At 37.3% G+C, this 26,243-nt stretch overlaps 1 protein-coding gene across 1 annotated transcript in view; it reads left to right on the top strand.

Annotated features, from left to right (window-relative positions):
* B3galt1 (beta-1,3-galactosyltransferase 1) overlaps positions 1 to 24,986 on the top strand; it is a 570,431-nt gene extending 545,445 nt beyond the window's left edge. The window contains exon 3 of the mRNA XM_070021588.1: positions 19,907 to 24,986. Coding sequence (XP_069877689.1) covers positions 20,136 to 21,116 — 981 coding nt within the window. The 5' untranslated portion in view covers positions 19,907 to 20,135 and the 3' untranslated portion in view covers positions 21,117 to 24,986. The remainder of the gene's footprint in view (positions 1 to 19,906) is intronic.
* Positions 24,987 to 26,243: the final 1,257 nt, after the last annotated feature.

Below are 26,243 nucleotides of genomic sequence, written 5' to 3'. Positions count from 1 at the left end.
AGGGAGAAGCGTTAATTTCTGCCACACTTCACTAAACATGCTTGTTTACTAGAAATGAATCAACACTTTAGATTATACATTATGCAAATGACAGTGGCAATTTGACACTTACTGAAGTCTTCCTGCCAGACTTCAAATCTAGTCCCATTATGGAATGTAAGAAGTGAAAAGTCCATGTGTCCCCCTTTCTTTCTTGACTTGCTTGCCCTCAGCTTATAAGCACACAGCTCAGGCATATGACAATGGCTCCTGGAGAGGTTTTGAACCTGTAACTCAGGTTAGAAAATTAATTTAACGAAAACCAAGAGTCACCAATGACTTTCACAGACAGTACAGTGAGGAGAGCAAGGAAATTCCCTTCCTTAAACACAATTCATGAAGATCCTGGAGATGTTTTAGTGATTGCAAGTCAGAATGGAAATCATAACCCAACAGTAGTTATTTCCTGATTTTCCCACTGAAAAAGAACTAGGAAGAAATACAAGGGACAGTCTGCTTCTCTCTTAAAGGAAGAGAGATCAGAGAGCACAGCTTGCCACTTAGGAAACTAATCATATTCCTTCTTCCCATCAGCTCCACAGAGTAGGACTTCTCAGCTCCATTTAACTTTTATCCCATCTCTACTTAGCACACTGATTAATGGCTCTGACTCTTCCTCTACTGTCACCTCTGATGCTGCTCCTGCAGCTGCTACCTCCCCTAAAGAAAGATCCAATGTCCTTGGGGTGGACTGGATTGAGGTATGTTCTAGTAAATTCAACTTGTATACTGCATCATTTTAACTCCACCCCTAAATTGGCTTGTGGAGATCATGAAGAAACCTGTTTAAAAAGTTGTTTTGCTATTTCTGGAGTTAGCGTATCATAATCTAAAGAAAAGAAAACTGAAAGTTACCCATCGATTATCACGTAAGTACTATGAAAAGGTCATTGATTCGACAATACCGTAGAAAAGACTGAAATATCTATGCACATATATGAATAGCTAGTTTACACACACACACACACACACACACACACACACACACACACACACACACACACACACACACACACACACAAATGACACCTAAAGCAAACTTGATCAGATCCTGGTTAAAATTCCCTAAGGAGACACTGAAAAAAAAAATCTTTCCATCTTTCCCTGTGGTTCCTAAGCTCCATTTTTGTCCAAGGTGCTGTTTATCTCTAGGGGAGATAATTGGCTAAATCATCTTCTATGATTACTCCCCAAACTAAAAATTTTGGCTTTAAACATGAAGTCGGAGTTTTTAAATGACAAGCTCAATGTTGTTTTTCTACAAAAGTGAGGAGTGAAAACTTTATTGTAGAGTGGATCATTATCTTCCCTGGGCAAAACAGAGTGTTTCATTTTCCTTTAAAAAAAATATAGCATTCTGTAGTATCATTCATGTCAAAGTATTGGTGTTTCTGTAATGCATGAATATCTTTATGTACTCTAATCATAAAAATATTTCACCTTTTATCATAAGTTCTTCGTATAATGGTCTTCTATACAAATTTCTATTCCAACAGTAGAAAACTTAAGCTTGAAGTCAATAAAACAGCATCAAACTGAAACTTTGAATAATGGTCTACATAGAGCACAACCTTTGTAAGGAAACATAGGAAGATGAAGAAAGATCCACTCACTTTGGCTTGTCTGCCCTTTACAACCATTGTGTGATATCTTTTCTAGAAGATAGAAATCTCATATTCTAGTTTAGATTCTCCAAATTCTTTACTTGAGTCAGAATGGTTAATCTTTGTGGACACTTTCTCCCCATAGACTGAGCAATGAGGTTTCTAAACTAATTATTCTGTAAATGTTGAAATACTCTGATGCAAACTCGATGCCTAAGGACAGGAGCTGACATTTTCAGGCAGTCTAAGAAACGGCTTCTACCTACCATCTTGTCATTACTTTCATTGAGAATGCCAGCTGGGTAAACATGACTGCCCTACCCTCTATACACAGGGTTGGAGCCCAATGCAAGTTGGCACAAGATCCTCATCTCTTCAACAGGAAGGTGGACTTGCCTAGTTCATTCACATCTGACATTTAATCATGTGAACTGCATTCCTGTCTGAATGGAGACCAAAAGTTTGGGACATGACCTTTAGGTCGAGAAGAAAATAGAATCAAACTTTTAATTTTGCCAGTTCTTCAAAGATGCGGAAAATATATGAATGCTCTTTCACCTTCTCCAATTAGCAAACCTGGCCACAATGGCATGGCCACACTTGCCTGAGCAGCATCTGCAAAACGTACAAATGAAATGTAACAGCCATCTAATGAGGGCCAAAGACCTCATCTAGCTACTTCCTTCTTACAGAGAATGAGATGCACACACCAGCCTGATGCTTCACCAGCAGCCACTAAGCCACGTTCCTAATTAGGAAAGTAAAATGCCCCAAAGATCCAAGAAATCAGAATGAATACAGTAAGGCTAGCTCTTGCAATTTTGTATTTGTCCATGGACTCTTTCAAAGAGAAGGAAAGATAAAACCAACCATAAAAATAAGAGGAAGGCCAACATGTTAATTAATGTTTTGTTCCATAATATTTTCCCTTAAAAAAAAGTGTGTGTGTGTGTGTGTGTGTGTGTGTGTGTGTGTGTGTGTGTGTGTGTGTCTGTGTCTGTGTGTCTGTGTGTCTGTGTGTGTGTGTGTGTCTGTGTGTCTGTGTGTGTGTGTGAGATCTCCTGGGGTTTGAGCTCAGGACCTAGCACTTGCTAGCCTGGCACTCATCACTTGAGCCGTGCCCAGAACCTTTTTGCTTTATTTCTTTATCATTCATTTGATACATTTTGCTGGGGCCAGCCTGGATCACAAGCCTCTAAACCCTCAACTCCGACCTGTCTTATTGGTGAGATGGGTTTTTACTATGCTTTTGTCTGGACTAGCTTTCAGAGAGCTTCCTGACCTGAACCTCTGGAATAGCTGAACTTACTGGTCTGAGGCATTATACCAGCATAGAATTGTCTTTCCTTTTGGCATGTTTTTGTTTAAACACCAGAAACTATTAACCTGATTTGGTCCATATTTTTAAACACTGGAATAAAATGTGGTTTGGCATGTGTGTTAACAAAGCTGAAAAGGAGAGCAAACTAATTAAAATTTATTCCTTGAACTAGACAACATGAAGACATCTATTATTACAAAAGCAACTTCGTACAGAGAAAAGTAGGGACCTAATTTTTACATCTCTGTAAGACAATAAAAGGCAATGGTCAAAACAAAACACAAATATGGAAGATCTTTCTAGTTAGTTCCTTAGATTTGAGCCTTAGTTTAAAATCCTGAAGAGAAATAGCAACTGCCATCTTAGATTACCCTTGTCATTGTCTCGGCAAGTGGCACACCACATATGAGCCATGACCTGCATTATGCAATGCATCTTCAATATTCTCACTCATATTTGTACACATTATTGAAATAAAACTTGTGATTACTCCTAAATCAACTCCTTTAAAAATCCCATACATACAGTATAGAAAATGTTACCAGCCTCCATGACAGCTAATAGATTACGTTAAAGCACTTATATATGCTTATCATTTTCTTCAAATGCTAAAATTACAAATTGCTATTTATTAAACACTAAAATACAAGATAGATATCAACTTGAACTCTGGTTAACCATACTGATTACATAATATATAGTTTTAACACTTTCCAGCGGCTCCTCCTGGTCTTAGTCCCTTAACAAATGTTTCTTTGGAATTATTCACAAGACCTAAAAATCTCCAGAAGTAAAAACTGCATGTAGTTGCAAATTTTCTTTCTTTTCTTAATATTTTTATTTTATGATGTCGTTGTACACAGGAGTTGCCAATTCAACAAAGTGCCAATTTTCTTTAACGCTCAATACTTAGAGATAGCCAAGGTATGTCTAGTTGAGTCCCATCTGACTTCCTTTATTGGAAATATTATTTCAAGATGTATCACAGTTGAAGAAGCTAAGATGAAAAACACTAAGGTCCTCACAAGTTCCCATACATGAAATAGAGCTCCATTTAAATCAGAGAAATCTAGCCCTTAAGCTCCTTCAGGGCACTCTGGATGGTATTCCCAAAAACTTCCATGGCAAATCTGCAGGTAAGAACCCTTCATTACTTATTTGGTGGGCAGGCCAAGTCAGGATTTGGCTTAGCTAAGTACAGAATACCAGGATTACTGATTTCAGCCAAAGTGCCCCAGTGGCACTGAAAATACCACAGAGGGTGCAAGTGATATGGACACTCATTGCAGGATAAGCCCTGATATGTACAAACAAAATGACCAGAAAAAACAAACAGGGAACTGTTTAATGCTGCTAAGATCCCAGATCCCATACTGTTTTCATCCCAGCATCAGAAATATTGACTTGGTACTGTTGTCTGGACTTGATCCATATATTGTAGGTTTCAATGGCTTGCATTGTTCCTCTGAAATATTAGTGGCCCTGGAATAAGTTGTACTCACAGATTTATGAGCCAGGTTGGGAAGTTATGACTGTCACTAGAAGCATGAGTATGATTCCGGAAACTCCAGGCGACAGATCATTTTTGGTGCCTTTGTTCTTTGACACCACAATTGAGACATGTGAAGTTTCTAGGACAAGGCTCTGTAGAAGCAAGAACACTGCCATCTGTTCTAATAGTTGCTTTACTGCAGTCTCTGAGAATGCTAATAGGGTAAACTTGGGAGAATAGAGATCCTGTGAGACTAAATATCTAACCATGGAGGAATTATGACACAAATGGAGTATATGTCAGACCGTGGCACTAAATGGCAGGAGACTATGTAATACTTGACTGTGCTACTTAAATGGGAAAATAGCACATGAAAGAGTACATACGATATCATCCCATATTTGCAAATGAAACTTTATAAAATCCAAGTAGAAAAATGTCTACATCCACTTGTCTACAGTGCTTCTATCTGCTTGATAAGAATTATGGTTGATATTTTTGTCTTTTCTTTTCTGTTATTTTTCATTCTCTTAATTTTCTGTCTGGCACATGCATTATTTTGCATTATTTTAGTAGCACTGAAACAAAAGATCTCTCAAACATAAAGCATTAAAATGTAACTATAGAAGGGAAAGATTAAGAAAATTAAGAGTAGAGTAAAGTTAAATAGATTTACAAGAGAATTTTTGTTTAAAATACTCAGGATTATGATGACCCCATTGAACATACAAAAATTATTATAACCAATCTCTCCTTGCTTAGACCTCCTTTTAACAAATAAAACTGTAGTAGTGCTGGGCACTACTCATGCCTGTCATCTCAGTTACTTAGCAGGCTGAGATCTGAGCACTGAAGTTTGAAGGTAACATAGTCATGAAAGTCTGTGAGACTCTTAATTCCAATTTACTTCCCAAAGCTACAAGTAGAGCTGTGACTCAAGTGGCAGAGTGTAGCCTTGAGGAAAAAAATCAGAGGTAGTACCTAGGCCCTGAGTTCAAGCAGACCCAGGCTAGCACACACACACACATACACACACACACACACACACACACACACACACACAATGCAATAGTGGCAAAAAGTTGATGATAGTCCTTTACTAGTCTAAAAGAGGGAAATCATGTACCATCTTACCTGCCAGTAGGACATAGCATCCCATGCTTGTAGAATTTTCTTATAAAAACAAAATTATGCTATAGTCATGCTATAGCTCTATCTTGAGAACCTTATAGTAATAAATTCACATTAAAGGCTCTGATTCACTCTTCAGTTAATAAATCTGATGATCTCTATTTAATCCAGTGTTTCTACCCATTAGTATCTCACAGCCCAAAGTAATAAGACCGCATTTTGGAAAACTTCTTTCAGATCTCCATGCATTTATTAATCCTACTAGACATTCAGCCAGAATACATGACAAATAATCATAGGACTTCTAACATTTGCTCCAGGAACCATGCCTTCAAGCTCCTGAGTTGAGAGGCATTGCCACGTCTTTTTAATCATCTTCTGGGAAAGACTTGTGCCCAGGAGACCATAGAACCCATTATAGCAATTGTGTATCATGCCTGGAAAACTTTCCAGTTATTACGTGATTATTTTTTGCACTGTTCCTATTACCCCAAAATACAATCTATCATCTTAAATCTAGCAGTAAATGACTTGTATAGAATTTTCAAGCCTATTAAAATCAACTTAACAATAGTCTGAAGGTAACTTCGTGGAAGAGCAACTTTAGCAGTGAAGTGATGTTGTCTCCAAACTTTTCAGTAGAGATATTCTTATCAGTGGTTTGGATGTGGCAGAAGAAGCATCTTGTGAGGGAGGATTTCACGGAAGAATACCTATTGCAAATAATGGCTGTGGATATGGTAACCCAAGGTGAAAAACATTATTTGCATCACTTTATCACTCCTTAGAGATGTAATTTACACATGTTACTGATGTAGCTAGACAAGATGGATGTAATCACAAATGACCCACCACAATAGTAAGTCAGGTAATTTATAAAAACCAGTTCAGAAAGACATTGAGAAAAGAATAATTCAAGGATTTGACAGGTGACAACCTGTGAAAAACTGAAATATATTCGCCTCAACAAAGGTTCAAATGATACATTATATTTCCTGAATTTTTCTAATGTATATGATATGTATGTGTCTACAACCTTACACCAGGATTATTTCCCTAAACACAGTAACATTGTGTTTTATTGAGAAATATATTTGTAATCTAGAAACATTATAATCAATTTGTATGAGTTCAGGAAATAAATCAGAGGCAGAATTTTGACTTGAAAAGCATAGTAAAAATACTCTGGCATGGAAAGAAAGTATCATATACTCAAAACATAAAAGACTTTTTGGAGTGTTTTCCTAACACATCGCAGAAATAATTGCTCTAGAATACAGTCTACTTATCTATAATATCTCAGCAAAAGACTCGTGCTGAAGTTACTATTGGATGGGAAACTACTGTCTGTACCTATCTATCTGGAAGCCATTTACTGAAATTATTTTTCATCAACTGCAATGTCTTTTGTACTGCGTTCTTTTGTTAAAGTACAGTGATAAAGATAGCTATAATAATGAGAGTGATAAAAAGAGCAAGAAAGTAAATGAAACCTTTGCCCTTAGAGAGGTTATAGTTTATCAAAGAGATACAATTAAAAGAAACTGAGAAAATTAGCCTATTGATTGAGTCCTCTTTCTAGATGACAAAGGAAACATTCAGAAATACATTCAATGGTAAAGATTTGAGGGCAAATGAAAAATGAAAAATTGGTGAAGATAGAGTGAAGGGAAACATGATCAGTCCTTTTCAATTCTAATTATAGTCCACCACAAACTCAATAAATCCACTACATTGGAGAACTCTTTATGCTTGAGATGAATCAAATTACTTAATCTTTTCGTTTCTCTGCAAATACATTCACATTGCCATTTAATGTCTCCTCTCTGCAACTGATTGTCTCCAACTGATTATTTACTCTTCATTTAAAAAATTTGAGCTCCAAGTCAAAGTTCATCTCTTCCATGAATCATCAAATCATTCCCATCAAGAATTAACTATTACAAGCAATACAGGGGCTCACACCTGAAATTCTAGCTACTCCAGAAATGTAGATCTGAATGATCTAGATTCAAAGCAAGCCAAAAGTTAGCAAGACCTCCATCTCAAAAAAATAAGCCAAATGTGGCCATGCACCTATAATTGCAGCTACATGAAAAATATAGATAGAAGGAACATGGCTGAGGCTAGTCCCAGCCAAAAACAGACTTTATCTGAAAAAAAATTAACTAAAGCAAGTTGTAGAGCAGTTACCTAGCAAGTTCAAGAGCCTGAGTTCAATCCCCATTACTTCAAACACACACACACGCACACACACACACACACACACACACACACACACACACACACACACACACACACACACACACACACATATATATCAGCTGTAGTAACATATAGATTGTGCCTCAAATTATCTATTCTTTCTTCCCATATAGGTAATAGTATTAATGTATTTCTAAGCCTCTTGAAGATAAGGAGTTATTAGTATCCTTAAGTAGTTGTACATAAGGGTTTTGAGTCAATGTGTCCATTTATGAGTATAATGCCTCTTGATCAATGTCACCACTTCCATCATTTTGAATTTTAGTTTATATAGTACAATATTAATGAAGTTTAAATAGGATTGCCAAATATAATAAATAACTACAGAAGAAGCATCATGGTCCATTTACACTACCAAAATAAGGATAGACTTTCCATCATCACTGGTATGCATGATTACAAACTAAAATTAATACATCATGAAAACCAAATGAATTTCCAGCCACTCTATGAGTATACTTCTAGGGGCCTGTTTTTAAATGTAGACAGGGTGGCTTTCAGTTAATTAAATTTGAAGGAAGGGGTGCAAGAACTTTTTGAGATAATCAATTATCATCCAGGGCAAGGTCATCTGAGACCAAGTCAAAACCTCATGCCATATATTTTTAGAAAAAAGAAAATAGAGTTTTCAAGTGAAATCCTCACCTTAAAGTGCTTCTCCTCACATGGCAATTTATATAGCTTTTTCCAAGATGAATAAAGTTGGGACTTACTTAATTCATGAAAGTTTGTAGTTCTCTTGAGCAATGTCAAAGTTACCAGAAATTAGTAAGAATGAAAACAAATCTATGTGCCATTTAAAAATATATCATGTGCCTCAAAATCAGTTTGAAAGTTCAATTATCTTCATCGCATTTTATACGTAAGGAAGTAGAGTGCTGAGTTCAGGGCTCTTTGTTGCAAATAACACAATCCATATTATCAAGCTAAGTGGAAAGGAACTTATTCAAAGGCATGAAGTAGTTCATGGAATCTCTGGGAAGACAACTATGCTGCCACAACAGTGGGCTATGAATAATGAAGCTAAGAGAATATTTGATACTTCTTTGGAGCTATTTTAGTGGACACATTGTTAAACCCACTGCTTTTCTTAACCACTATATTCTCTGTATTTGTCGATGGGTATCTATCACTGTTATCTCAAGAGCTAAACACCTTTCTTTCTAGAGTATTCCAGTCTCTAGAAAGTAGCAGTACCTTGTGTTGCTCACTCTTGCAACTATGTCTTGCCCTGAGGCATCTAATTGATAGAAATTAGGTCATTTGCCCTGATTGTAGTTGTAAAAGAGACTGGGAAGCTAAGTTGTAGGTTTCACCTTCTTTTGTACTTGGGATCTTTGCAGGGGGGAGGGAGGAACAAGATGAGTTGGCTTCTTCCTTACCAAGTACCCCATAGGTGGAGAAGGTCTGGACCCCCAAGTACATAGCTAGTAAGTGTCAAAGTTTTCTAATATAAAATCTTATGGTTTTCTCAACAGAAAAAGAAGTTCTTTTCCAGTAGAGTAGAGATTAGTAATTCATCTGGTCTTTAGAGCTTGCAATACACCTGAAGAACCGCTATTTTCTTCTGATCCATTGTATGGATTGTATGAGTTCCCAAAATTATTACCATTGGCTTTTGGGATGTTTTCATATTGAGAAGAGAGTAGCCGAGTGAATGGAGCACACACACCAAAATAGTTCTTCATCCCTTGCCTCATTAAAAATACTGACTGATACATCTAAACTATGAAACAGCACTCAGAAAGGTGAGATGCAAGCCACTGTGAGTTCATTTATCCTACCTCTCATATCACATTATTCTTTTGCTCACTCAAAGAAAATAAGCCAAAAAAAGTTAATTTAACTCCCTATAAAAAGATGAAGTACACAACATAGCACAAAGGCACCCCCCCCACACACACACACACTTTACCATTTAATTCAAATCCAAGTTGAGTCACTCATTAGCTTGGGCAAGATGCTTAATCTCTCTGGGTTTCACTTTCCTCTTCTGTAAAATGGGAACCACTTACTCACTATTAGTAAGACTTCATGAATCATGGAATAACCCCTTAGGAATTAGGTGCTGCAATTTTCTTCTTCCCAGCCATGAGGATGGGAACACTTCTAAATGAAGAGACATGGGAAAGAATAGCAAGTGAGATAATTTTCTCTGGTGGAGTTTTATTTGTATATTCCCACATGCAAAAAATAAAATAAAAGAAGAAAAGAAAGGACGATTTTCTTCTACAATTGACTTGTTTCCAATTATGCTTTGAGACCTTTCCTAAATTATACTTCTACAAAACTTTCAAATTGTCACATGGGCTTTCAAATTATGTTCTAAAGGAAAGAGAAAGCATTTAACTTATAATTTCTTAGGGGAAAAAAATCACCTGTACTGTCTGTCCAGGACATAGTAAAGAAATGACTATGAAAATGTAGTTTAAAATTTTAAAAAAATAACCTCAGAATTTCATGGAAAGTCATATCTAAAGGACCAAAAAAAATGTGCTTTGAATATGGCTTTTTATAATATTTGAACAGTTTCAGAAAGAGCCTGACATCTAAAATAGAAAGCAAAGTAAAACTTATGTCTATGTAAGCTAATTAAAAGCATAGAATCTTTTTTTCCTCCTTTTTTTTTCTATGACAGTACCAGAGTTTGAACTCAAGGATTTGTGTTTGTTAGGCTTGCGTTCTACCACTTGAGCCACAACTCGAGCCCAAGAACCATTTTCTTAACTTCTGTTTTCATTAACAAAACCTGTCTTATATTAGTCCTTGTTTAGTTTGTCTATGATACAAACTTACTGGTGCAAGAAATTGGACTTAAACACCTGTGCTCTGAAATATATTTTCAACCAAGAAAAAAATGACAAAGGAACGAAACTTCTCTTCAGTATCAACTTTAATTTATACCCTAGAAAGAGAGCAGTGGTAAGAGAGGAAAGGATAGAAAGGTCACTGGTCTCTGATCCACCCTTCCAGTGAACAGTGCTGGAAACCATTATTAGACACACTGCTCTCCAGAGAGAGAGAGAGAGAGAGAGAGAGAGAGAGAGAGAGAGAGAGCGCAACAGCTACTGCTGTGAATGGGGCCAGGCTTAGAATTGCTTTTGAGAATGCAAGAGAGGAAGGGACTGGCTTAACATGTCAAAGCTACTAACACCAGAAAGGCTTCCTTCAGAATGCTATCATGTGCCATGCTGATGGATACACAATAGTTAAACAAGTGAAGGAATGGGGGAAACCAGGAGACAATGTTCCTTTAGGGGCTCTCTGGCTATAAAATCAAGAAAGAAAGTATGCCAGTACTTTGAAGGACATACCAGGGCCAAGAGAAGGTCTTCTTGTTGCTGCTGCTGTTGTTCTTGTCATTTTCTCTCCCTCCCTCCCTCCCTTCCTCCCTCCCTCCCTCCCTCCCTCCCTCCCTTCCTCCCTTCCCTCCTTCCTCCCTTCCCTCCTTCCTTCCTTCCTTCCTTCCTTCCTTCCTTCCTTCCTTCCTTCCTTCCTTCCTTCCTTCCTTCCTTCCTTCCTTCCTTCCTTCTTTTCTGTTTTGCCTGGGCACTGAGCTTCTTTTGCTCAAGGCTGCCCTCTACTACTTGAGCCATAATGACACTTCTGGCTTTTCTGTTTATGTGGTATTGGGGTATCAAAATCAGGGATTCATGCATGCTAGGGAGGCACTCTACCACTGAGCCACATTCCTAGTTATTCTCGTCATTTTCATAAGCAAAGGAATATCAGAGTTTCCTGAGACAAAAGAGGGACTATTGGATATAAAGATATTAAAATTCCCAGGTATGAGGGCAGAATTACTGATTAGTGCAAAGGAATGCAATTTTGAAACTAAGAAATTTTGAGGAAAATGTGTTTCCCAGGTTTTGTGACAAATGTACATCTGAGACTTTTTCTTCTATTTCCAAGACTCTCTGACTATGAGACTTTAATTGGGCATAAGAGTAAAGATGATGGACAGTAATGAAAATGATGCAGGGGCAAAAAGTGAGGAAGTAACAAAGAACAAGAATTGAAAAGCAAAGGCAGAGAGAGAGATTAGAACTGTAAACCCTTATAAAATCTGAGATAGAGGAATGCAGCATGGTCTAAAACAGATTCAAGAGCCATGTGAAGTTGATTGTGGCAAAGGATTCAAGGCATCAGAAGGGTAAGAACCCTCCAGCTGGATCTCTAACCATTGATGGATTAAGAACCTTAGATAAAAAGGAAGTTGTAAAGGAAGTTGGGGGAAGGGGGTTATAGATAAATGAAATTTCCAGCATAAAACAGTAGACCAGTGCAGAAGAGCAAACAGTCACTGAATAGGCTGTGTGGAGTGATGCTGCAGGCTGGAAGGGCAGTAGAAACTGATTAAGAAAGTCATATCTGTAACCCACTTTTCACATAGAAGAAGGTGTGTTAACAGGGCTATACTCTGCTAAACAAATCTGTTGGTCTCCATCCCCTAGGTTTTCCTTTCTGTATATTTCTATAACCATTTCTGTTGAAAATTGATATGTCCCTTGCTTACGTGATTAAGTGATGACACTGTAATATTACATTGCAAATAAGTACCATTACAGCATGAAAAGCCAATAGGAAATAAAAGTACAAGTTATATTGTATGTTGGCTTTTTCTCAAATTTCTGTAAAATAATCGTGGTATAACCATTTCCAGCTCTTTTGGTATACACGCAATGTTAAGTATGGATATATATCTATAGATATATATATATATATATACACATAGATATATACATAGATATGTGCTATTCTGGAGGCTAAATCTATAGACTTTTAAATTGTGCATTTATTTTCAAAAGAAATTCTAATTCTATTTCACTTAGCACTAATAATAAATAGGCATAATGATGCTTTCTTTTAGCCTGTGTACCCCCATTTTTTCACTACTTGTGAAAGAGGTTTTTATTTAAGCATTATAAAATAAAACTGAAAGCTTCTTATGGAAACAGTCAACTAGAGATGCCAAGTTTTATTTTTCTCCTTTTGAGCAACAGCCAAGTAAGAAAATTGCTTTTGCACCAATTAGTCAAGATGCATTGGCTGATCATTCCTCATGAAACATTTTACAGGCAATCCTTCCTGGGTTTGTCTTTATTTATCATGTTTATCTTATTAATGGCAGTGCTTTACTTTCACATGGTACTATGTAGCCTATAAAGTATTTTCAAATACACTGTCTTATTTGATCTTTACAATAACCCTGCAAAGAAAGCATGGACAGATGTTATCATTCATTTGGTAGGTGAAGAGACTGAGGCATAGATTTGCACAGAATTCAAAGCTGATGACTTAAACTCTAGCTACTAAATCCAGGTCTTGCAGTACTGTAGGACTGCATGCCTACAAAATGATTTCCACTGAAAGCAGCTACATAAAATTATTTTGGGCCATTACAAAGTATAATAAATTACTATCATATAAAATTATTCCCGTTAAAAAAACAAAGGGAAAGGAAAGAAAAATGCAAATTCTCTTACATGTTTTATTCGTTGCTCTTTGGAACTAAGCTCATTCCTGTGAAATATGACCTATAATAATATTACATTTACATGATGAGAAATATCTCCCTAGACTTGATGTGTTATAGATTGTAGACAGATTGTAGACACACTAACATCTTTCTGGTTTCTAAAGATATCCATTCTATCAGCCCATCCCTTCCCCCAGAATGCTCCAGATGATAAAATGAATACTCTTTCAGTATCATGTAGCTCATCATTTTAAAATTCTCCAGCTGTTGTTTACATTAGATGCCTTTCCTCTCATCCTCTTCCACATTTCTAATAAAAAAAATTGACATTTTTTAAAGCCCCAGTAGAAAAGCTCCACCCGAGGCCCATAGCACCACCAAGCTTCTGGGCACCTATGATTAAATAAGCGATTGCTCTGCTCGTCTTTAAAAATATGTCTTCTAGAAGGCGGTGAGGACACAGCAGCTATCACTGCAAAGGAAGCCAAGCATTTCTTTTAAATAATGAGATATCCTCATTTTCATTCTTCCCTGAGAGGATTGTAGCAATGTTACATTTTTTTTTCTCTGAATTTTGGAACTAGGGCAATACACTGATTTGAAGAAAGCTGTAATCTTCCCTTCTAATTTGAAGAGTACATTCTCTTCCGTGAAATAGAGTGTGGCTTTCAGAATAGCAAGCACCCTGAGCCCACACAAAGACGTCTGTACCTGACCACTCCTCTCTCAAGTTAGCCCCATTCTTCTAAATGCAAGGATTTATGCAGACCTTTTCAATAAATGTCAAGGCATATTGAACTGAAAAGGGAGAAAAGTTCGAATCATTTCTCGCCGATTTGAGAAGGAAATGATTTCAAGTGCTGAGTCGTGATGGATATTACCTTCTGCTTTATGCTGCTTTTTCCTTGCACATGATCTATTGGCTAAGTTCTATTCTGAACTCTTTGAGAGGAGTCATAATTACAGTTTTAAAAAGGAACAAATGAGCTCTTAGTCTATCAGAGGCAGAGGAGTCAGAATGCTTCCTTCCATGAACATTCAGGGATTTTTAAGTACTGTTGGCATAGTTCCTTCCACCGGCCAGAGGGCTTACTTCAAGAGAGGCTAGGAGCACAAAGCCAGCCCTCTGTGACTTGGAGAGATAGTAAGTTAGCAAGCTGGATAGCAAAATGGTTTGTGAAATTCTACCTTCAAGGACCATTATCTAGTGTTAATAATGCTTTATTTCTTCCTCTCCTGTGCTTATTTACACCATAATTACAAGAATGAGAGAAAGGGAGGGAGTTCGGCATGAAGATAACCATATGTCAAATTAATGCAGCCAACTAGAAGCTCCAGCCTTTGGGGCTCATTTATCAATTAGTTCTGTTACAGCATAAGTTCTTGTGTTTCCCTATAGAATGGAGATACTTTGATTTCACTCACACACCTGCTCAGAGGAAAGTCATCTGAGATTAAAACATTTTTCCAAAAAGAGCTTGTATCCTACTTAATATGATTATGTACTATACAATCAGCATCTCACCCACTTTCAGAACATTTCCTAAAGGTGAGAGATTACTCCTTCCTTCCTTCCTTCCTTCTTTCCTTCCTTCCTTCCTCCCTCCCTCCCTTCTTCCCTCCCTTCCTTTCTTTTCTTCCTTCCTTTTATTTTTCTTTCTCTGACTATTTGCCTGTCTTAATTCTCTTTGAATGACTTTGCCTCTTTCAGCTGCTTTACTTTCCTTCATAATTTTTAATTTTATATAGCTTCTATGTCAAAACTATTTTTGCAGTGTCATGCAATCTATAAATATTTCAAAATTAGCTCTGAGTAACAGAAAAACAGATTGTATATGGGATAGGAAAATTAGAAGCCAGTATCACAGGATCTGTTGGTTTAGAAATGGCCTTCTATCTGGGCTTATCTTTCTCAACTAATATAAGTTTTTAACAGAGAATGTGGCGGAAGTAAGAACTATTTAGGGCTATTCATATTCTTCATATGGCCTGAAAGTGGACTAGCTATTTAAAAATCTAAAATGAAGCTGGATATCAGTGGTTCACGCCTGTAATTCTAGCGATCCGGAGCCTGAGGTCTGAGGATCACAGTTTGAAGCCAGCCCAGGCAGAAAAGTCCCCATGAAGCTCTTCTCTCCAACTAGCCACTCAAAAACTGAAAGTAGATCTGTGTCTCAAAGTGGTAGAACACTGGTCTTGAGCAAAAGAGCTCAAGAACAGTGGGTAGGTGCTGGGTTCAAGCCCCACACTGACAAAAAGATATTGAAAATAAATAAACTTTTATGTCCATTTTCACATTTGTATTTCACTTTTCTTTGAATTATAATTAATTTTTTTCACTCTTTGAAAGTTAGTTTACCAAACTTGATCAGACACTGGTGACTCACACCTGTTATCCTATCTATCAGGGCCTGAGATCCAAAGGACTAAGGTTCAAAGCCAGCCCAGGCAGAAACTCTATCTCCAAAATATTCAACAACAAAAATCACAGGTGTGACGCAAGTGGTAGAGTGCCAGCCATGGAAGGAAGCAAGGGAGGCAGTCGATTTACTAAAATCAAAGCTGGTCATATACCACCTCAAATCAGGAAACTTAAATATGAAGAAGGAAAGTCTCTAGAGCAAAGTATTTCATTTTGCTTTTACCAAAGAAAGTAGAAGACATAAGCTGAAATGTGTCTCATCCAAGAAACACACTGAAGTCTTAACCCTCAGAATGTGACATTATTTGGAAAACTGATCTTTACAGGGATAATGAAGTTTAAATGAGGTCATTACGTTGGGTCATAATTCAATATGACTGCTATCCTTGTTAGGAGAAGGTGAGACATGGATAAACACATAGGAACAACACCACATACAGATAAAAGCAGAGATCCAGCTGAAACAGTCAGTAGCTACAGGATGCCAAAAACGTGACAGCAAACCACCAGAAGCTAGGGGAGAAACATAGAACAGATTCTCTCTCACAGCCTTCAGAAGGAACTTATCCTTCCAAAACTTTCTCAGACTTGTCAGAACTGTGAGGCAGTAAATCGATGTTCAGCTACACAGTTTGCAGAACTGCAAATTCATAGTGGGTCATCTGTGGCTCCAGATGGTGGAGGCATCCATCGGAGTGGCCAGAGTGTGACTGCAGCTGGGAGAGACAGACAAGAAGATCCAAGAGCTGAAGGTGGGCAGAGGTCAAAATTAGAAAGGTGTTCTCAGTGAAGTGTGAGCAATAAAGAACCAATTACTGGAGACAAAAATGAACTAAAAGAGCCAAAGTCTGAATCAGAAATAAGAAGGCTTGCTGTTCTCTGCCAAGATGGCACTTCTTTAAAAGAGTGACCAATTTATCTGAAGCAGCAGCTCTCCTCTAGCACCTTTATTCAGTTTGTGTCCCATTAGGTCACTTGATTTGCTTTGGGGCACTACTGGACACTAATTTTTTTTACCTCCCCCTCCTAGAAAGTAAGATACCACATGCATGTACCACTCTAGTGCCTAGAACTTTGTATGTGCTGGGTGCATTATTGACAAGCAAATGAAGGTTTCATGCAAAGGAAAGCAGAACCTAAAGATACTGTATTCTTGCAGAAATCTGAGGGTGTGAGCAAACGATTTGGCAAAACCCCTAAAACCAGGTGAAGGAAGCTGAAAGGATTGTCCTGCCAATTCAGTGTAAGTGACAACCGAAGATGTTGGAAAGACAGGTTGCCTTGTACCTGCCTATACTGGTCAGAGTTCCCCAGGGACACAGAATTAATAAGGCACATGTAGCTATTCAGACAGATTTTTTATCAGGTGGGATTGCCCCCATGAGATTATGGAGGTTCTTTGCTCTCCATTAAGGCCAAAAAAAAGTTGGTGGAATGATTCCAGTCTAAATCCAGTCCTGACAGTCAGAGGAACCAATATTGTAAATCCCATTCTGAATTGGAGAGTGCTTGTGTCCAGAAAAGGGATGTCTCAGTCCAAGCAGAGATAAATCTGTTCTTCCTCTACTTCTTTATTCAATTCAGCTTCTCAACAGATTGGGCAAAATCCACCTGTATTAGTGAGGGAGAATTTTTCCCCTCACTGTAACAATTCACATGCTAATCTCTTCCAGAGACATTTTCACAGATACACATCAAATAAGGTTTTAGCAGTTGTCTGGACACCCCTTAGTCCAGTCAAGTTTTGCATATAAATAATAGCACACTTTCTGTACCAGAATGGACACAGATACCCAAGTTTGCAGAGATCACCACAATCACTGCCCACCTTCTCATAGGCCTTACTTCTGGCTAGACAAGACTTCGGTTATTTTCAATAAATTACTCAAAATAACAGACAATCCACTTCACCATTTCTAGGAGAAACATGTGCTTCTTAAATGGAAAATTCTGCCCCATTAACTTCCTGAAAGGTGAGGGTGGATATTTACTGGAGAGTTCTGTGAATGAGCTAATCTACAATACAGTAAGGCCCTCAGGGGGAAAATTCTTCAAGTGTTCTAGTTGAATATTCCTATTTGGAGGGATTTGTATTCAACACATGACAAGTTAATGCGTTGTCATTGTCTTGTGGTTGTGGCAAAGCTGCTAAAAGAAATGACAAACATTAAGTGTTCAATTTTCTATTTCGCTGATACATTAACTTGCCTGTTAAAGAAGATTTTTTTAAAGCTGTAAAACTGAAAAGAACCAGCCCGAAGATTCAGTGCCTCCCCTAGCTAGAACTTCCCAGCTGACTTTTATTAGTTTGAGATTTTTATTTTGACTTTTAAATGGTCACTTTGCTTTGAGTTTTCAAAGAAGGAAAAAGATTTCCCTAACAGGAGAAAATCGGTATTATAAACTCAATTACCTGAATGAATAACCTGAAACATTGAGAGCAGTTGTAGGAATTTAAAATAATGGATTGATCAGTTTGGGCTTGGTGGCTCACACCTGTAATCACACCTACTCAGTAGACTGAAGCAGTAAGATTGGAAGGTTGGGGCCAGCCTGGAAAAAGTTAGTGAAACTGACACAGACACAAATTTAAAAAAGAAAAAAGCCTGGTAGGTGGCTGTTGGTAGCATGTTTACCTAGCATGAACTGATAAGCTCTTTAACCCATTAACTCCTCATCTTTGCATCCTAATACCATCTACCTGTACAGAAAACTTCCCCCATAAACTCAAATCTTCTGGTAGTGATTAAAAAGACCTTTAAGGTATTCTTCTCTTGTTCTTGTTTTCTATTTAAGACCACTTAGACAAAGAAAATCTGAATCACAAATTAATATTATTCAATGAGTAAACCAATTATTCTGTCCCATTACCAACCACTCCATACAACATATATAAAATTAATCTTTACAATTCAGTGTATCATCAGACTCTTGTCTTTAGTAGCGTTTCTATTGCTTGTCTAATATGCACCATGTAGTCAGTTAACTCTTTGCTTAGACAAGAGTAAGCATTTTGTCTCTGTGCTGCTCATTGTGTCTTTCCATGCACAGAAGCATGACTTTCAACATAATCACAGTTATATTCTTTAAACATAGTCTGCCCTTAAGCAGATTTCTTTGAAGGAAACCTCATTGCAATTGCTATTATCTACTACCTCTGCCTTCTAAAACTACTAGTACCTTCTTCTTTAACTAGGAAAGAAGAAAATTTTACGTGACTGGACTTTGTAACTTAGCATATATATATATTTGACTGGGATAAAGTTTAAAAGTTCTGGAAAACATGAGAAGTTCTAGAAAAGATTAGTATTCTAAAGGACAAGTTTTTAATTTGACCTTCAGTTTGAATCTTTTGCCATATTTTCATTGAATGGATGACCATGAATTATTGCTCTCATTCTATTTGTGTATGGTCTATGGGCAAATGCAACTAAGCAAAATGAACTAATAGGGGCCAGTATAATTTCTTCAAGAAAGGATAAGGGTGAGTTGTTGAAAATCATTGAAAGACACATCATGTAGACCAACTCCAAGATAAATGCCACCAGCTGTCTGGACCATCTCGGTTTCCGTGGCTGAAGGGTGTTCTCAATATGAAGCCTCGTAGATAAGTATAATTGTAAGCTGTGCTGTGAGAGCCACAAAGTTGGGAACCCATGGGAATTGCTTTTACATTTGAGCCTACAGAGGCACCTGTTATGTTAGCAAAGGTTTTCCAGTAGTGATCAACAAGTTTAGAGTTAGAGAAAGCAAATAAATCTTGAAAATTGATTCCTTCAGAATCAAACAAAACCTCAGACTTGGAACAATGAAAAAGAAAGCTGAGGCCATGTGTGTGGGCCACTCTTGTCTAATTTAACTGCAAAGAATCCCTGCTCAGATGGGAATACTATTTAACATTTTTGAGTATTCAGTTCACTTCCTATTCATCTACAGCTTGTTGTCAACCTATTTGTTTGTCGGATATGAATATGAATTAGCAATATATGTCAAGGGGAAAAGAAAAGGGAGTATGTCACCCAGTTTTAGGACTTACAGAAATTAATGATCACATTTGTTTTTGTAATCCTTACACTTGTATTATACTTATTCAAGGATGCAAGAATGACTTATGTGGATCTGAACAAAAACTGTATTTTATTGATTTTTGCAGAGTTAAGAGGAAGATTTATGAGGCATGGAGCCTTTCATCAGATTTGGAAGAAAGTAGAGTGGATGCAGAGGTGCCAGACTGCCGCTAAGGTCCATGGACAATCCCCAGCCCACTCTTCTCTATCCAACTTTCATATTTATGAGTAATATGCTGTCTTTGCAAGATCAACTGAAACTAGTGCCAAGAAGGTATAATCTTCAATCCGTGGAATAGACGTGCTCTCAGGACAATGGCTTCAAAGGTCTCCTGTTTATATGTTTTGACCGTTGTGTGCTGGGCCAGCGCTCTGTGGTACTTGAGTGTAACTCGTCCAACTTCTTCCTATACGGGCTCCAAGCCATTCAGCCATCTCACAGTGGCTAGGAAAAACTTTACCTTTGGCAACATAAGAACTCGACCTATAAACCCACATTCTTTTGAATTTCTTATAAATGAGCCCACCAAATGTGAGAAAAACATTCCTTTCCTTGTGATCCTCATCAGCACCACTCACAAGGAATTTGATGCCCGCCAGGCCATCCGGGAGACCTGGGGGGATGAGAATAACTTTAAAGGGATCAAGATAGCCACACTCTTCCTCCTGGGCAAGAACTCAGATCCTGTCCTGAATCAGATGGTGGAGCAAGAGAGCCAGATCTTTCATGACATCATCGTGGAGGACTTCATTGATTCCTACCACAACCTTACCCTGAAAACATTAATGGGCATGAGGTGGGTGGCCACTTTCTGTTCAAAAGCCAAGTACATCATGAAAACAGACAGTGACATTTTTGTAAACATGGATAACCTTATTTATAAACTCCTGAAACCTTCTACCAAGCCAAGAAGAAGGTACTTTACTGGCTATGTCATCAATGGGGGGCCCATCAGAGATGTTCGCAGTAAGTGGTATATGCCCAGGGATTTGTACCCTGACAGCAACTACCCACCATTCTGTTCGGGGACTGGGTATATCTTTTCAGCCGATGTGGCTGAACTTATTTACAAGACCTCACTCCATACCAGGCTGCTTCACCTAGAAGATGTGTATGTGGGGCTGTGTCTTCGAAAATTAGGCATACATCCCTTCCAGAACAGTGGCTTCAATCATTGGAAAATGGCCTACAGTTTGTGTAGGTATCGCCGTGTTATCACCGTGCATCAGATCTCTCCAGAAGAAATGCACAGAATCTGGAATGACATGTCAAGCAAGAAACATCTCAGATGTTAGGATTTTTATCCATGTAAATATATGTTTCTTTCCTTTTTTTAAAGAAATGTGGCCTAAGATGTTGGGATTTTACAGGTGTCATTGGGGAAAATGAACCAGTGAAGGGGTTTTGTAAAATTTTTGCTTCCCACTCGACGTTCCTCTCTTGGATTATCAATTTATAATTGTTAGGCTCTGGTCATAGAAACATTGAGTGAGAAGGGCCAGTTCTATTCTCAGTCCTAAAATACTGCTATTTATCTAAAAAAAAAAAGTGACAAACAACTCCTAGGACCGCTGTGCATCCTGAGATAATAATGTCTTCATGTCACCTCTGAAAAAATAAGTAAGCAAGTAACTCTTCTATTTAAAAAAGTTTCAGAAACAATGCACAGTGAGGAAGACATACTGAAAGTGATTATGAATGTTGTGTATGTCATTGTTACATTAAATTTTTACATATAGTGTCATATAATATGTACAGTAATTGTGGTTCCACCAAGAATTGAACTTCTTCACACTGGCAGGGAAACTGCAGTGAAATAGATGAAAATATAAGCTTCAGAATCAAATATTCTGGATGTTTGGAATACAACTCTGCTTGCTCATTCAAGGATGTAACCTAGCCAGCAAGTGGAATGTATATAAAATGCTTTTAAAATAACAATATTTTTTGCTCTTTCAGAACAAACATTACATGGTGCCCCCAAGGAGACCCTGCTTCCTTCCATGTAATGTCACTAAGTGCATTCCACAGTTTTTCTGAATCAGGCAGGTTCATGTCTCCAGGTGTCGAAAAACAAGTAGGAGGCCCCAGAAGACTACATCACACTGAGAAGATGCAAAGTTAGATATACATTTACATTATAATTAACAGAAGCTTAGAATAGCATCAGATACCTCTCCCATACATTTGGTAAGCAGAGGAGAAAAATCTTTAATGGGCAGCAGTATTATTGAAAGATTTGGCCCTAGTTTTGACAGACATACTTTCTAACATCTAAATATCCAAGTAGCTTTAGTAGCAGAACTGTTATGAGGCATTATGGGAAGAAAGGAGGAGAAAACCCTGGATTCAGCCCCTAGTGATGCCACCAAACTTAGAGGATCTTATGAGCATGTCCCTGAATTTTGATGGACTTCTGTATGCTCACTTGTGAAATGATTATTAAAAGAAAGAAACAAGGAAAGGAAGGAAGGAAGGAAGGAAAGAAGGAAGGAAGGAAGGAAGGAAGGAAGGAAGGAAGGAAGGAAGGAAGGAAGGAAGAAAGGAAGGAAAGAAGGAAGGAAGAAAGGAAGGAAGGACCACCTACCTCACAGGTACTATGGAAGCAAATATTTGCTAAGTATTTTGAGATCCTTAGTTTAAAAGGTGCTATGCCATGAAATGTATCATGCATTATGCTAGATGTTAAAATGATTACAGTATTTATGAGGGTCATCAGTAGTAGCAGTAACATCCTCTTAATATAAATACCAACCAATATAATGATCCATTATGAACTGCCAGTGTACATACTTTCCCCAGATTGGACGGTTCCATGGCTGTGAATTACTTGTCTGGGAAAGCTTTGATTTCTCTGCTATTTCTTCTGTTTTCAATGAATAAGTTGTCAATTCAGTGTGATGCTTAGGCATCTGCAGGTGTAGAAAGTAAAGACAGCTTCCTTTCTTTGGGTAGGAGCCTTGGCTTGAGGATATTACAGAAAGTGAACCACATGTTTTCAAAATGCATCCTGACAACGTAGATCTCAGGAAACCTTTGATTTGAATTACCCTCCAGAACTGTGAGGACAGGTAGAGCTAGTCCACCTCTGTTAGAAGATAATTAAGCCTTCAGCAAATTTATACCTTGCCTATTTATCATCCATTAGAAAACTCCATGTTCTCATTCAAAAACAGATGCCCTGCTGAAAGTGTGCACCTTTTCATTTATTCATTTTTTGTTAACCTGACCTCTGCAAGGCCCTGTAGAATTGATACCAAAATCAGGGAGAAAATGAACAAATGGAAGTCAGAGCTTCTTTCTTGGAAACACTGGATCTCTCATCTCAAACCCTAAAGTACCCAATATGAAACAAGACTTCTATCCCATAACCCATCTTGGTCTTATGGTCTGTAAAACTAATGAGTTTGGTTACAGAACAGTGTTAGGTGGCTTGGGAAGAGATGGAGCATCATAAGGTGTCACCCTCCTACCTGTATCTTCTGCTGCTGTGAGCTCCAATCACTGGGAAAATCTCACAGCTTCAGGCTTCTTTGACCTCCCAACTGTAGGGAGGAATCAAGTTTCAGTCTCATACTACTGCCTTGCAGCGACTCCATACTCAGTCAAGACATCTGTGGTGTCAAAGAATTGCACATTATAAACACCCTATATGTACATCAATGAGTTATTTTGTATGTGTGTATAGAGTATGAATATGACCCTAACCTTCAAAAGGAGCAAAAATCAAAAAATCATATGTCTTAAAGAACTATTTCCTAACTTTTTTTATGATTAGGTAGTATCCATGTGACAACTATGTAAATAGTCATCAAAGTCCACATGTATATATTTTAAGGGCATTTTTTTTCTTCTCCCCAGGTGTATGTAAAGCTTGAATCCGCTTGTTATATAACATTTCCTTCTGCATGGAGATTGTGAAGACAGGGCCATTTGTCCAGTATTTCAATAGCCTTACGCATGTTTGCCCTTTTTGTTTTTTGAATGTCAAAAAAATGTTTAAGTGATCAAAAAAAGTGCTAATTTTCTACTTTGTCGATTCTTTGACATGATGTTGGCCAAACTATTGTTGTAACTTGTATGTCAAACCATTCTTCTTATTTCTTCCACATAAAATAACGTTTCATAATAAGGCAGCAATCTGGGGTTGGAGATACAGTTCAGTGGTAGAGTGCTTGCCTACCATAAAAAGCACTGAATTTGATCCCCAGCACTGCAAAAATATAGATAAATAACAATAATTATGGCAGTATGCTACCAGGAGTCTTTTGGACAATCTTTACAAAATCTCTGTCCCCCATCTATTTACTCATTATGCACTGGGTAACAATGCATAATAGTAATCTGTGTCTGTATTCATAAAGTTGCCTTTGGAATTTTTTTTTGAAAAAATAGTTTTATCTTTGGTGGCTACTTTACATGGCTTTTTGTCTTCTTACATTGGAGCAATTTTAATATATAATAATGTAGTTTTAAATAACTAGAATTGAAATATGGAGATAATTTCTGATTTGGATTAGATTCACAAGAACAAAACCCTTGTGTGATCAAATACAGGAAAACAAACTCTTTATAGAGAAGACTAAAAGGATTTTTCAATCAAGTTTCTTCACCAAAAGATAATAGAATATTTATGTACAGTGTCTGAGATTCGTTTTCTACCTTTCCTAATATGTGGCTTCCATGGGGAAATTGATTATGTCATTTTCTTCTGTAAAGGTGAAGATAGTTTTTATAAGCAACAAAGTAACTTGTGAATGAAAGAAGTAATTTACTAGAAATGCTTGTTGATGATAATTGACATTTAGGTATTTCATTATATATGAGCGATTGTATTTATGTATTTATTTGTTCAAAATTGTATATACAGTTTTGCCAAAAGTAATTGTCTGTAAAAGTGCACTCTGGGTTTGTAGAACTATTTAGGGTTACATGGGTTGCCAATCAAGCTGCTAATCAGAATACTATTTTTTGTATCAATGTTATCAAACTAAAAAAAATGACAAATAGATGCTGGAGATGTCTTTACATTCAGTTTCTTTACCTTCTTCTTGAAATGTAACTTAATTGAAAGCACGATGCTAATGTACAGCCCATCTGTTCTGGGGAAGATTATGGTTCTATAAAACTGCTTTTTTTTAACTATTGGGGCAAATAAACAGGAGAAGAACATACACCATTTTGTTGCTCTTTTGAATTAATCTTTGGGATGGGGGGAGGAGATGAGATTCTTAAAGGTATTTGATGCTCACCATATGTCATCTCCACAACTTCAATGTAGGCAATAGTTTAAATAATTCAGAGTTCATCCCCAGGAACCCATAGCAAATAGCAGTGAACTGTAGTCCAATAAGTAAGCCATGGGCGAATCCAGGATTTCGGAAGCAGGTGTCATATTTTGTACTTGTTGGCCCCAGAAAACATGTTTTAGCTAGCCTCAGTGCTAAATTTTATGGATTGAACATACCAATGAATTCTAGTGGAGAAGAGGACAGCATATTGATAATATGCTTGGGGAAGTAGGACGGGTTAAATCTAAGACAAGAATGTCTTGTATTACATCCACTGATATGCTTAGCAATAGTCTATGCAACTTTAAAAGTTTACTTGGACTGGGAAAGACCTACTCTGACACTCTTCAGCATAGACAAGTACTTACTGATTGATTGCTGTAAGCTTGCAATTATGTAAGTAAGACCTATTTAAGAAACAAAACCATGTTTTATTATCAATCTTAATTTAGCTAAAAAAGACTGCTATTTTTAATGAAAATATATTTTTCAACTTACTCTTCCATATCTTTGAGTTCAGAAAGGTAAATCTTATTAGGAGTTGAAATACATGAATGAGCAAAAAAAAACCCACACACAATATGCATATTTGTATTCTATGTGATTTTCTAAAAACAAAACAAAGACATGAGCTGCGTTCTCAGGGGATGGTCTCAAAACAGTACATTATATTCATCTAGAAACTTGGGAGAGATGGGAAATCATGAGCCCCAACAACCAGGAGGTGTAGCTCATCAGTGTTCTTTATCCAGCCCTCCAGTCACATGCTGATGCATGCTAAATTGAAGACACTCATCTATAGCAGCACTAGAAATTGCAGTGTATGAGTTACAGCCAACCTGTGCCAAGAACAGTTTCACTATTGACTTTTGCATATTGCCCTTAACAATGAATCTCAAGTAGGAAAAATGCTATCACAATATTCATAAGCCCATTCATTGATTATTAGAAGTATATTGAAAAAAGCTCTATTATTTGTATATTTTGAATTCGATCAATCTAAAAATGTGAAAATTTAAAGTACTTTTATTTTTTTCTGTAGAACTGAAAGTTACAAATATTTTTCATCTAAACCTTTATAGGAAAAAGTTGCCAACCTCTAACCTAGAGAAATGGAGAAACATTGAAGAA

This window comes from Dipodomys merriami, unplaced genomic scaffold (genome assembly GCF_024711535.1).
Source record: "Dipodomys merriami isolate MVZ:Mamm:240054 unplaced genomic scaffold, mDipMer1.0.p SCAF_1, whole genome shotgun sequence".
Lineage (NCBI taxonomy): Eukaryota > Metazoa > Chordata > Mammalia > Rodentia > Heteromyidae > Dipodomys > Dipodomys merriami.
This window is presented reverse-complemented; position numbering and strand designations above follow the sequence as displayed.